We start from the raw sequence: 13,435 nt of genomic DNA, 5'->3' as shown, positions 1-13,435 counted from the left end.
GTTACTAATCCTTGAATATGAGCTCTCACAGCATAGGTTCAACTGGTTCAAATGGCTCTGAGCACTATGGGACTCAACTGCTGAGGTCATTACTCCCCTAGAACTCAGAACTAGTTAAACCTAACTAACCTAAGGACATCACACACATCCATGCCCGAGGCAGGATTCGAACCTGCGACCGTAGCGGTCTCGCGGTTCCAGACTGCAGCGCCAGAACCGCGCGGCCACTTCGGCCGGCACAGCATAGGGAATGTTGGTACATGGGTGTAAAGGGAAAGATGAAAACTTTTAAAGTTTTCTGTAAATTATTAAGGCAAGAAACATGTCTTCCGGTCAAAAGCCTCTTCGTCTACTCAGTGACGTACGTGAATGGAGTGCCTGAATTACTTCCTGATGTGGTTTTTGATTTCTAATTGTACTCGCCATGTAGAGCTTACGTTAGCAAACCTTCCACTCTCCTATGTGGAACTAAAGTTGGCAAAGCTCCCACTCTCCTACTTCTAACCCCACAGCCTGAAGCGTATGTAGTCATTTGCCTTCAGGTTAGTTTTGATTCTGGCAGGAGAATCGGCTCACACCACAAATATAGCAGCCTACTGTCAACGGGAGACTCGAAATATGAAACAATTTCACATTTTTCAGATGCCCAATACGATGCCAAAAATGAAAGTCATGTTGTACGGCACAAGAACCAACAAGTTATACAACTCCGAACCTTTAGATTTGAAATCTGACACCCACAGAGCCATCAAAAGCGCGCTACAAGAAGCAATCAACATAGTTCTGCAGTAAAAATAAATCAATCAAACGCTGTACAGTTACAGCTTAAAGTCATTCTTGAAAAAACAGAAATAAGGCGAATATGTTAAAAGTATAATTTATTGTCTCCTCATGTACAACGCTTGCTCTGCTTCACCTTCCCCTGAGTAGATCACCGAAAAATTCTCACAGACCTTTTGTTTGAATAAATTCATGTGAGAAGCTTAAGCAGGCTATACGTGGTTCACAAGGAACTGTATTAGCAACACATAACGGGTCAAGCTGTATCTCTAAATTCACGTGTCTGCGATGGACTTAAATTGGAGTCTTATCAGACGAAGTCTTGGAAGATTACAGATAAGATGCAGGCAACCGACACAACAACTCTTCACTGACACAGCGCAACTAAACACAACATTTATGGTTTTTTGGGGTAAACGATGTAAAATTTCTCAGCAACTCTGGCTGGAGTGGGAATAGTTAAGTGCCCGTCGGTGCAGTAGCCGAAAGGTAGACATAATGCAGATATTCTGGGAATATCATTTATATGACTATTTACTTCTTGATTATCTTATTAACCCTGCTGATTCATGCAATTTCGAAACGGAAAAAACTGAAATAAAACTCCTGAATGCATTTGGGAATCGAACACAAGTTCTCTCCTCCCTTCCCAGGTGTCTTGGTCGCCACACAGCGATGCTTTTGTAGAACAGTTTACCTTATGGGTAAATAAGCGGCAGTCGTTAGTTCTTTCCTTCAATTTGTTGGAAAACAAGCGTTTGCGAGCCCCACATATTATGATGACAAATGCCCAGTTTTTCAATTTCCTATTGATCTGGTAATTTTGAGTCGATTACGAGACATGAACTTTAGGGATGGTTTTCTCAAAAACAGTGTGGGTGGGTGGGTGAGTGGAGGTGTTAACCCAAAGTATCTTGGACTAGGCTGTAGGCAAGCGACCTGCCAAATATATGAGCCGAATCGGCGGTTGGCCATATCTGAGGTCTTCCCCTTGTTTGAGTTCTGGAAGCTTGTGCTCGTCTCATTGATCGTGGCGCATTACAATAACACAACTAACACAAGCAAATAGAGCCAGTTAATGAATTCACCGATAGCAATAAGTTATCCTTAACATGAAACGAGGAAATATGTAACGGTGAAATAACAGAAAGATGTTAAGGGTGCGAGAAACAGCTGTCGTCGACAAAACAGTCTACATCAGCAGTCGTACAAAATCTTGCCAGATGCTACACTTAATTCACAAATGAGACAATTTCACTCAAATTCGTGGTTACTTGTTTAACACTACAAAGGGCTGTTGATTATATCATCAAGGAAAGAACATACCCTAAACATGTGTTGAAGGCCGGCATGTAGGCCTATATATGAGCTTGATGAAACTCTATTCCCTTCTGAAAATGCTTTGGCGTTCTGTATGAACGTTTCTTGTTAGTTTAGCAACTGTATAAAATGCAAGAAATCTGTGTCCAAATTGGGGACATCCTAAATGTAGTGGCACTCTGTCAAAATAGCTTGCATCCGGAAATCACACAATAGAACATATTGTCTTTAAGCCCAAGTAGTTGTTTTATCAACTGCGAAACTGACAATGAAAATATGAAATGAATTACTCACGTTCATCCATTCTGCATATTTGTTTCTATGGCATTTAAAATTTCATCTTTAGCAGTAAGGTTGTATTTGCGATCGATTATAAACAAAGACATTGGTTTCACACAATTATTGTACTTCATTTACTACGGTCAGTCCGGTTAACTCTGTACCACTTTTTACCATTTTTTTAAAAAATACTGGACACCACGTCGCAAGTGAGATACTGGGTGCTTGGAAAAGTGAAAATGTATACTACCTATGACCTACTGGAGCACAACTTCAATTTTAAAGCTGGTACAAAATCACTGCCGCCAGAAGCTCTTAGCCAAAGCATTTAAAGGTAATCACAAGCCTAAGAGCTTGTAGGAAGTTGGAAAGACAAATGAGGGACTAACTAGAAATCACAGAGGTAATAAAACTGTTAACTTTAATACAAAATAATGCAAGTAAGTGGAGCAGCAACCATCTGAAACAAAAAAGTGCTACAATGATACCCTGACTGGCACATAGTTATCCTGATTGACTGTAAGCAATTGAACACCTTGCTGCTCACATCAGAACCTAAAGTTCCTACAATGAACAATGATTAACAGTTCATATTATAAAGGTAGGATGGATCTTACTTATTTCGTCAGTTTATTGCTCACTGATAACATTTTTAGTATCGTATAAATAGCTTACGAGGAAATAAATTTACTGTAAAAGCAACAAAATAGTTATAAAAATTCATTTACTTATTTTTCCGTTTCGCGGTTAATCAATTCGGTATTACGACGTTTGTTGCTTGTTTTCTAAAAACTCACAGTGTTGTCTGCATCCGTTGAAGTTTTGTAACGTTCGCCGTCATGCGCATGTAAACGATTCCCACCGCGTACATTTCTCTCTCTTCGATTCTTCACCTCGAAATTAGTATGAAGAGCCCTAATTTGCAAGCACTTTTTCGTTCTACAAGCACTGTTTCTCACTATTAACATTTTTAGCTACTGTTAAGTGCCCACAACTACTGGTATATCCGCAGGAATTAAGATGGCGGTAAAAAACTAACTTCCACTGTGCTTCTATCGATCGATCTGCGTATATCGATATGAAGTTGTGAACTACACAGAGAATATATCGATGGAATAAGCGTTCAGATGCGATGAACAGAATTTTTGTCGTCACATCATGTTATCAACCAAGGCCAAGTGACTGCATTACTGCAGATAGCTTGCCCACAAGCTTTCCTCTATTCCTCCCTTAACGTATCTCAGTTTGCATGTGCAGCACCAACAAATATTCAACACTGCGATTAACAATGAGGAAAGACAGGGGAAATAGTATAATATTAGTTAAAATCCCGGCGCAAATCATAAATAATAACACTATAATAAATTCACGTGACAATTCCCGCTTGATGTTTGTGACATGGGCTATAAGCTATGCTCACTCTATGCATGTTCCTATTCAATGTAACTCAAAAGCTATCACGAATTATTTTACTCTCTGATTATTCCATCTTAATTTACTAAGTCTACATATTTCTTTCACTAATTTTTGTTTGTGTCACTCCGTAGATCATAAAAATTTGTGACGTAGGTCATCAGAGCGATAGTGTAAATTCTACGAGGACATGTCTAATAATGATCTTGATCCACTTACAACGTGTTCATTTGGAACTGATATAAAGTTGCAAATCTAGACTGAAATAACTGCACTGTGTGACAGTTGTAATGGGCTTTGCGCGGCTGTTTCGCGCGCCTACAACCACCAAGCACGTATGGCGATTTTGTTTACGTTTCTATAGCACTATCTAATGGTTCCCGCAGTTATATGCGGTTACGGCTTTCGGGCACTACCGACAGCCTTTTCCAACTAGTAACTGAAAGCCGGCAACAGCGCTGCCGAATGTCAGAGATCTTCTTTCACCGTATCAATACTTTCCTCGTCACAAATCTGAAGTCTCGGTTCGACGCTGACATTCAAAACAAAATTCGTTTCAAATATGAATTACTTCAGAAATTCAAAACGCCTAGCACAAGGTGCACTTGCAAAAGGTAATAACAGCACACACATGCCATTGAGGGTTTATTAACGTATGTATGGCTCACTTCAAAGAACAAGTCGTCCAAGAGAATTTTGAAAAGTGTGTCAATCCACTCATTTGAGTTCGTTCATAAGATTCTATAATCTGAGAGAAAGAAGAGTATACAAATAACAATTTAGTTATTATACTTACGGAATGCATAATCTGTGATAATGGAAAATGAACAGTACAGGCTTTCACAGATAATGTTCAAGCGTAGACATTTGCAATATCGATAGTGGCGTTATGCTGGCCATACTACTTCCTCCAGCATCTTGATGTCAGTACTGGGTACGGCTCATGATACACACTCATCTTTTGTTAGTGCAAGTCTCGGATCACAATGCGGCCAACACGATTGGGATTTTTTCATTTTTTTTGTCAAACAATAAAATCGTTTCTTGAACCGCATCACGCATTTCGGTTGAATGAGGCGGTATTCAACGTCGTAATTACACGATGGATGGCGTCATGAACCCCAAATCACGAAAGACGATGAACATATATTTCATCCAAAGTTGAGCGTCGTTATCCAACTGAACTAACGATAGACCCGCCCCGCATTATTTATTAGGCATCGGTAAAGACACAGACATATAATGGTATGTTTAGATGATACCACTTTCAGCCTTCCGTCGAGCCACAGCAGTTGTACCAGCAAGAGACAGTCTACTAGGGCAGTTGTCCGCTTGTGTGACTTATTTTTGACGCTGTATGGCAGCATGTTTCTTCAAGGTTCTCAACACGTATTGTAGCTGTTCTGCACATGAAACTGATATCACGCTACGCATTTGACTTTTAGACCTCACTGACACTGAGTTGCATGAATACTGAAACGGCTACTAGATAAGTATTCAAACACGTTTCACACAGCATGTGTGCACAAAACAGGGCATCAAGTTTTCCACGATACAAAATCTGATGGCAACACATTCTACAATTTAAACTATTTTACATCATATCCGATACGGCTAACGACAGTCGAGAAAATGGGAACAGTATTAGAATTCGACAATAATAAAATTAACTTCACCTGGAAACGTGCTCGTGGGGAAAGGAGTGGAAAGAAACAACCGTTGTTTGCCGGCAAAAATCTCAGAAGATGGGAGTTCTCAGTTCAGACAAGAATGCGGAAGATGGGGAAGCGCAGATCAGCAGGCGGTGAGACCTCAATACGGGGGGCCAAACAAGACCCCTGGAGACGACGTATATTAGCCAGCATTCATATTGGCTCCGACAGCTTTCAAATCCAATTCGCCCGCCATAAAAACGCCAGTGAAGGGCTCATCGAGCGAGAATGGGAGACTGATACCACTTTGGTCGGATGAATCCGTATCTGCAGCACCGAGCGAAGTGGCGCAGTGGTTAGCACACTGGACTCGCATTCGGGAGGACGACGGTTCAATCCCGCGTCTGGCCATCCTGATTTAGGTTTTCCGTGATTTCCCTAAATCGCTCCAGGCAAATGCCGGGATGGTTCCTTTGAAAGGGCACGGCCGACTTCCTTCCCCGTCCTTCCCTAATCCGATGAGACCGATGACCTCGCAGTTTGGTCTCTTCCCCCAAAACAACCAACCAACCAACCGTATCTGCAGCTTTCCGAAGCATTAGCGGCGGTTAGATAAGGGACAGCCCTTATTTGGGACGCCCCGGGAACGTTGCCAGCCGCGTCTCATTTAATATTCTTCCTCGCCGCTACGAAAACTCGTTTCCAAGTGATGAGTAGAAAGAGCATGGACAAGGGCGTACGCAGCGTCTAAGGCAATGGAGGGCGGGGAACTCGTTAGTGTCGCGGTGAATAACGAATACACTGCCTGACATATGGCGATGCACCCATACGACATGGTCGGATGTCAATGTGACTTCGTACACGTACATACTATCGGCGGGTGTGTAAAAATTAAAATTCCCCGTGACTGGTTGAACGGCCGCGAGAGCACAGTAGCGTAGTTCGTATTGGTAAATAATAAAGGAAGAACTTCGAGGTCATCAGTGACGAAGCACAAGTTCGGACTGTTTCAAGGATGGATAAGAAAATTGGCTGGCCTGGGGCGATTTGGGGAAATAAAGGAAAACCTATATCTGGATAGTCGTGTCGCTAACAGGCCTGGTAGGGATTATAATTGGCGTGAACAACATTAGATGTGGAGTGATCACTGTGCAGGACACGGAGACGCCGCGTACTCGTATGAAACAGCGTTATCAGCATGTGACAAGAGTTTCAAAGGGGCCTCATTGTGCGGCTTTTCTTGGCCGGCTGTTCGAATCGTGCAGTACGCAGATTTGTGGGACATCCAGATTTGGCAATGGTCCGACGTTTGCACTGCCTGTGAACGTGAGGGCAGCCACACTCGTCCTCAAGGTTCAAATGGTTCTGAGCACAATGGGATTTAACATCTGAGGTCCCCTGGAACTTAGAACTACTTAAACCTTACTAACCTAAGGACATCACACACATCCATGCCCGAAGCAGGATTCGAACCTGCGACCGTAGCGGTCGCGCGGTTCCAAACTGAAGGGTCTAGAACCGCTCGGCCACCGCGGCCGGCACTCGTCCTCAAGGCTCTGCTCGACTAAGTCTGACCACCACAAGGGAGGGTCGCCGTAGAATGCGCATAGTACACCATAAACCCCTTCCCATCTGCGGCTGCCATCCGAGAACATTCTGTGTCATCCCACACCTTTGGTCAGAGGCTAGCAGCAGCCGGAATAAGGAATTACTGTCCCTTGTGTAGGTTGCCGACGACACCACAATACCAACGGCTGCTTTCCGAGCGGTGCCATGGCGGGAAGCGTGGATTGCTGATGAATGGTATCGCACTGTGTCCAGCTATGAATCGCGGTTCCGCACTACCCTGATGATTATCGTCGCTGAATGTTGGCGAACTGGGGACAGGTCACATTCTTCCAGTGTTTTGGAGAGCTATGAGGGAGCTGAGAGGTATCTAAGACAGCAAAATGATAAATCACGGACATCCTACGTCCTGTTCTATTACTTTTCGTGTAACAGAATCGTGCCCGTTTCCAACAGGACAATACTACACGGCACGTGTCTGTGAACTGTTTGCATGTTGTCGACGTCCTCCCGCGGCCAACAATATCAGCAGACCTGTCCCCTACGGAACGTGTGTGGGGCCAACTTCGAAAGTTAAATTCGTGCCTGTATACAGTTACAACAGTTGTGCGCTAGCTTGCTTCAAGAAAGTATACAGCGGTTTTAAGAGTCTTCCCGACTGAAGCATCCAAGCCAGCGGAGAAGCAATACCATACTGATAAGAGGGTTGTACGACAAATTCTTTTTATTTATCTCGAATCAATGATGTAACAATACGTACCCTGTCAACCCCTGAAATCTAATTTCGTTCCTTTCTCACCTTTTGGGTGCTTCACTTTTTCTGTCAAACACTTTAGTTTTGTGACTTCACAAGAAATGGCGCTATGCACTTGGCATCTACATGGATACTCTGCAAATCACATTTAAGTGCCTGGTAGAGGGTAGACTTGCTACTGATCAATATTCACGACTAGCCGTCCTTTCTTCAAAGCGAAACGTTTTGGCGGGGCAGGGTGTGAGTTTGGCGTGCCATTATTTTTTTCCTACGGCCTCCTCGTCCCTGCCCGTCACTGGGTACTGACGAAAGATTACATACATCACTTGTTTCCATAGAGGAACGATAGAAGCACTATCCCGAAATACAAATGATACATCGCCTTCGGCAGGCTTCTATTCACCACAACCTGAAAGTTTTCCTATGCGTGGGAAGACAAGAAAGCGCCCTTCCTCAATAAAAGCGGACGAAATAATAGTTACTCGATTACCCGCAGAAAGTAATCTACAAGCACTGAATATCTGGCGGCAGAACGACTTTGCTAAAAAGATTTACAGTAGATCCAGTTGCGAGACAATCTCATCAAAATGACACATTGACTTGTAGACAAAAAAGGATTATAACAGTTACCGGAGACTATGTACGGTAAAAACTGAAAATAGGGCCTCGAAGCGCTGATGCATGCGTTAGTCCGTCAGGAATTAGCAACACTGAACACGGCTGATCATGCAATCTGGTTTTGTTGCTGTTATGTGCGCAATGCCTAAAGACTAATTTGTTGCATCTTTGCACATTAGTCTGTCCTGTGCAAGCCTCTTACGGACTATTGGAACCTACATCCACTTGAACCTGCAGACTATAGGCAAGCCTAGGTCTCACTAGTGGTATCATTCTACAGTTTAACGCACACATACAACTCCCTGCATTGCCAAACTGACGGATGCATTCTGTCAACCGATCCCATCTTTTACTCAAGTTTTGCCACAAATTTACTTCCTCCCCAGTTCCATTCAGTAGCGTCTCATTTTTTATCTAATCTACCTATCTAATCTTAAGCATTCTGCTGCAGCGCCACATTCCAAAAGCTTCTATTCTCTTCTTGTCTCGACTGTTTATCGTCCACATTTCACAAGACTACACCCCAGATAAACACCTTCAGCAAAGACATCCAAACACTTACATTGATACTAAATGCCAGCGAATTTCTCGTTTTTAGAATGCTTTCCTTGCAAATACCAGTCTGCATTTTACATGTTTTCGACCAAACAGCAAAACTCTTCTGATTCCTCTAGTATCGCCTGGTTTAATTCCACTACTCCCATTATCCTTATTTCATTTTTGTAGATGTTCATACTGTAATTTATATTCAAGACACTATATATTTCGTCCGACTGATCTTCCAAGCCCTTTTGCCATCTCTGACAGAATTGCAACACCATTAGCGAACTTGAAAGTCCCTATTGCTTGACCCTGAAATTTAATTAGCTCCAAATTTCTCTGTTTCCTTTACTGCGTCCTCAATGAACGGGATGAACAATAAGTTGGAAAGGCTACAACCCTCTACGACTCCCCTCCTCAACTTCGCCTCTTTTCCATGTCCTTCGACTGAAGTCTGGTTTTTAAGAAAACTGTAGATCAACTTCCGTTCTCTGTATTTTATCACTGCTATCTACAAAAACTTTCTCTGAACCTGCAAATGCTACAAATGTAGGTTTGTCTCTCTTGAATCTCTTCTAATATTAGTCGTATATACAGTACTTCCTAGCATGTTCCAACATTTCTTCGGAACCTACACTGATCTTTCCTGAGGTCGGCTTCTCTCGGGTTTTTCCATTCTTCTGTAAATAAATCCAGTTAGCATTTTTCGACAATGATTTATTAAGCTGATAGTTCGATGATAGTCGCATGCGCCAGTACTAGTTTTCTTTGAAACTGGAACTCTTCCGTTCTTTCTGAAATTGGGCCTATTTCATCTGCCCCGTACATAGTCCGCAAGCTCCTAACACCGAATACGGTGGATATAGCTGAGCACTTATCTCAGAAACTATTGAAGCATTGTTCATAACAAGTGTTTGAAACACCGAACCAACAGTCAGAAATCTTTTTGTGCGACGGACGTAGCCGACAACAATGAGGAGACTTCCTTCGTGAGGAAGCTGTTAACGTTGTAGCCCAGATCGCGTGATGTGGGCTGACACTGGCGCGACACCATTATGTAGTACATAACATTTCTGTTAGAACCTCGCAATTGTAGGATATCGAAAATGTAAAGAACTTTTGTCGTAAGACACTAAGTATAACAATAACCACGCAATAGTAATACACTTCTGTGGGGGTAGAAGTTCAGAGACGTAACAACAAGACAAATCGCTCTGTATGTTATTGCAAACATCATATAAAAAAGGCGAATATAACGCAAATGCTAGGCGACGGAGGGTACTCAGCTTCCAAATACATGGGAGGTACAGCAGCGGACAAGATAATGAACCGCTATTAGAGAAATGTCAGGTTCAAATCTTTATCTAGCCGTCTTGAGCTATGTTGCGGATTCCTAATTTAATTGTGGAATGTAGGCCCGGTCCAGAATGCTTTTTTCGGCTGGTGGAAAACTTAACATGATATTATCATATTTATTATGTTAAGTAAAATATTTTCTCATGCTGTAAATATTATTAAGGCTATGAACAGAGAAATGAAAGTTTTTTGCATATGTGTACTGAACGAACCGTTGCAAGGGCTACTGATATTATAGCAATTTAAAACACGCCAGACGGTTCTATCCCATATCCAAGCATCCGCGCTAGCGCTGAGTCTCTCAGGAATTCTAAGTCGATGGGACGTTGTACGATTCTTTCTGATAAACAGCACTTGAACCACAGAAATAAATGAACCTGTGCGTAGCTTGCCTGGGTGGACCATAACATTAAGAGAATTATTACATGCGAGCAATACAATTAACAGTGCAGTCTACTGACTAAAAGTCATAGAACGCGTTAGTTAAAAGCCTTAAATATAGGTCAACGGTTATTACATGCGCCCACACTAATAGCTGTATAAAATGAATTTTAACGCAATATCTTTCGCTCATTGAACTTAATGGTAAAAAACGGCTGAGGAAGTATCCAAAGTAAGAAGAGCCATTAATTACTAGAGTAGATAGCATCAACGCGTATTAATACTAGCAATACTTGTTAAATAGCTTAAGTTACTGTTACAACTGCAATAACAACATAAAACATGCAATTATTAGCTAATGATTAGTATATTCATTATAAGCAAGACCAAGAGATGAATACACTAAGCAGGTTCAGAAGGATGTAAGTTGCAGTAGTTACTGGGAGATGAAGAAGCTTGTACAGGATACAGTAGCATGGAGAGCAGCATCAAACCAGTCTCAGGACTGAAGACCACAACAACAACAACAACAATATTCATTCTATTTATAGATGATGAAAAACCCACTGATAACTACTAATATGAGTGGCACAACAAGAAAATCACAAACAAAAAGAAGTACGCACAAAGGACAATTAAGCGTTTACATCGTAACTGGAGGAAGGTGCAAGCATATCTGAAGGCATTACATACTTAATTTACTTTACCGTAAGCGTTTCGTTTTATTCATTTGGAACATCGTCAGTGGTATATAATTAAACATTATTTACAATTCTGGCTAGCCTTCAAGAAATTATTTGGCTTAATTTCATATCGGTTTGCAGCAGCGGCATGTTTCACGCCAAGAAATGTGTATTGCTGCAAGACTACGTGAAATTAGCCCAAAAACATTTGTGCCCAACGCAGAAACACCTAGAATATGTACATGCAGACGACACCAGGTGTGCGTACAAAGTTACACAAAAAGACTGTACGTAAAAATTACACTTCAATCTGTTTTGTAACGAACAAGAAAGCAAACCAAAATTGTAAATAATGTTGCATTCCAGACCACGCATTACGTTTAATAAACAAAACATATCACGTACGGTAAAGTATAAGCGTTTTTAGTAGTTGCGAAGACGGATTTTAAACACCAGTATAAACTGTAATGCAGTTACAGACAGTGGCTACACAAATGTACAGTCGGCGGCACGCCTGTTTCATTGCACAGTGACGGCTGCTAAACAACAGGACGTGCGGGTCGGGCTGGCAGCTTACCTGTTTGCGCTTGAGGGTGGCGGGCGGCGGCTGCGGGGGCGGTCCGCTGGACGCCTGCTCCTTGAAGGCGTCCAGCAGCTTGGAGAGGCGCTCGTGCTCGGCCTGGTCCTCGGCCGCGTGCAGGTAGCGCGTCCAGTTGCTGGAGTCGAAGCCCCAGTGGCAGGTGCGGTTCTCGAGGGCGCGGTGCGCGTGGCACACGAAGTGCTGCGGCGAGAACATGCCGTGGCACTCTGCGCACTCTATGCAGTAGGCGTTGCCGCGCGCGTACAGTTCGGGCGTGCAGATGCCGCTGCACTTGCCGAAGCACTCGTGGTACACCTTGATGGAGGGCAGGTCGGGCATGCAGGGCGGCGGCGGCAGGCCGGCGCGGTGCAGCAGCGCCGAGCACAGCCGCTCCGCGTCCGTCTTGGTGATGAGGCCGCACGACGGCGCCGTCGCGGGCAGCACGCCGCTCTCCTTCAGCTCCGTCAGCTGGTCCTGCGTGCAGCGCGAGCAGAAGATGAGCAGCTCGTCGCACACCTGGTTGATCTGCTGCAGGGAGAAGTCGCGCAGCACCGAGTTGAGCACTTGCGGCAGGCACAGCCGCTTCTCGCCGCCCACGGCGAAGCAGGCGATCGTCTCCCCCTCGAGCACCGTCTCGGACCTCTCGCTGCACGACTGGTCGGGCGCCGTCAGCAGCGGCGGTTGCTGGATGGGCAGCGGTGGCGGCGCCCGGAATCCGCCGGCGTCCGAGGAGGACGTCGACGCCGCCTCTTCGTCGCCCCTGCGCCGGTGGCGGTCGTCGTCCTCGTCGTCGTCGTCGTCGCCCACGGTGGCCGCCGCCGCCGCCGCCGACGCCAGCACCGTGCTCGGTCCGTGTAGGCTCTTGACGGCGCTCAACTGGTACGTCTTCAGCACTTTCTTCAGGTGAGGGGAGCAGGGCGCGGGCGACGACGACGCCGCCGCCGCTGCTGCGGCCTCCATGGCGCGCGGAAGCACTCACTGGCAGGCCTCGCTGCTACTGTCGCTACTCATCGCCGTGCGAGAGACGCAGGCGCGCATTGCGTCGCGGGCGCGGTCGCAAACATGTCTGAGAGGCGCGGCGGCAGACCGGCGTCTGGTCTCGCCACTGCCCCCTCCAGCGGCGCCCGACAGTTGCGCGCGCAGCTCTCCCCTCCACGGCGACGCCTGGGCCGGCGGTGCCAGACGGGTGGCGGGGGGCGGCAGACCGGGCGCGCCGTCGTGACCTTCCCGTCAAAATAGCCCGTGCTGCGCTCGCGGCGCTGCCGTTTGGCGGGGAAGGGGAGGAGGATAGCCGGGCGGCGGGGGAGTCGGACGTCTCGCAGCGCCGTGCCCGTCTGCCGGCGCCGACTTCCCTTTCCCCTTCCGTCGCAGCAACACCTGCTGCCCACTAGCGCGAGTCCGATACACCTACGTGTCACGCAATGCAGCGTTACGCAAGTTCCCTGTTGGAGCTATTTTTCGATAGAGCACAATTTCTCCCGTGCATTTTTTGTTAGCTTCACAGTTATTTACT

At 45.1% G+C, this 13,435-nt stretch overlaps 1 protein-coding gene across 3 annotated transcripts in view; it reads right to left on the bottom strand.

Annotated features, from left to right (window-relative positions):
* LOC124778009 (ski oncogene) overlaps window positions 1-13,000 on the bottom strand; it is a 642,389-nt gene extending 629,389 nt beyond the window's left edge. For all 3 annotated transcript variants that reach the window (XM_047253582.1, XM_047253584.1, XM_047253583.1), the window contains exon 1: window positions 11,920-13,000. In XM_047253582.1, the coding sequence (XP_047109538.1) occupies window positions 11,920-12,882 (963 nt within the window). In that variant the 5' untranslated portion in view covers window positions 12,883-13,000. The remainder of the gene's footprint in view (window positions 1-11,919) is intronic.
* Window positions 13,001-13,435: the final 435 nt, after the last annotated feature.

Source organism: Schistocerca piceifrons, chromosome 2 (genome assembly GCF_021461385.2).
Source record: "Schistocerca piceifrons isolate TAMUIC-IGC-003096 chromosome 2, iqSchPice1.1, whole genome shotgun sequence".
NCBI classification, from domain to species: domain Eukaryota; kingdom Metazoa; phylum Arthropoda; class Insecta; order Orthoptera; family Acrididae; genus Schistocerca; species Schistocerca piceifrons.
Note: the sequence above shows the minus strand (reverse complement) of the source record. Positions and strands in the feature narration are given on the sequence as shown.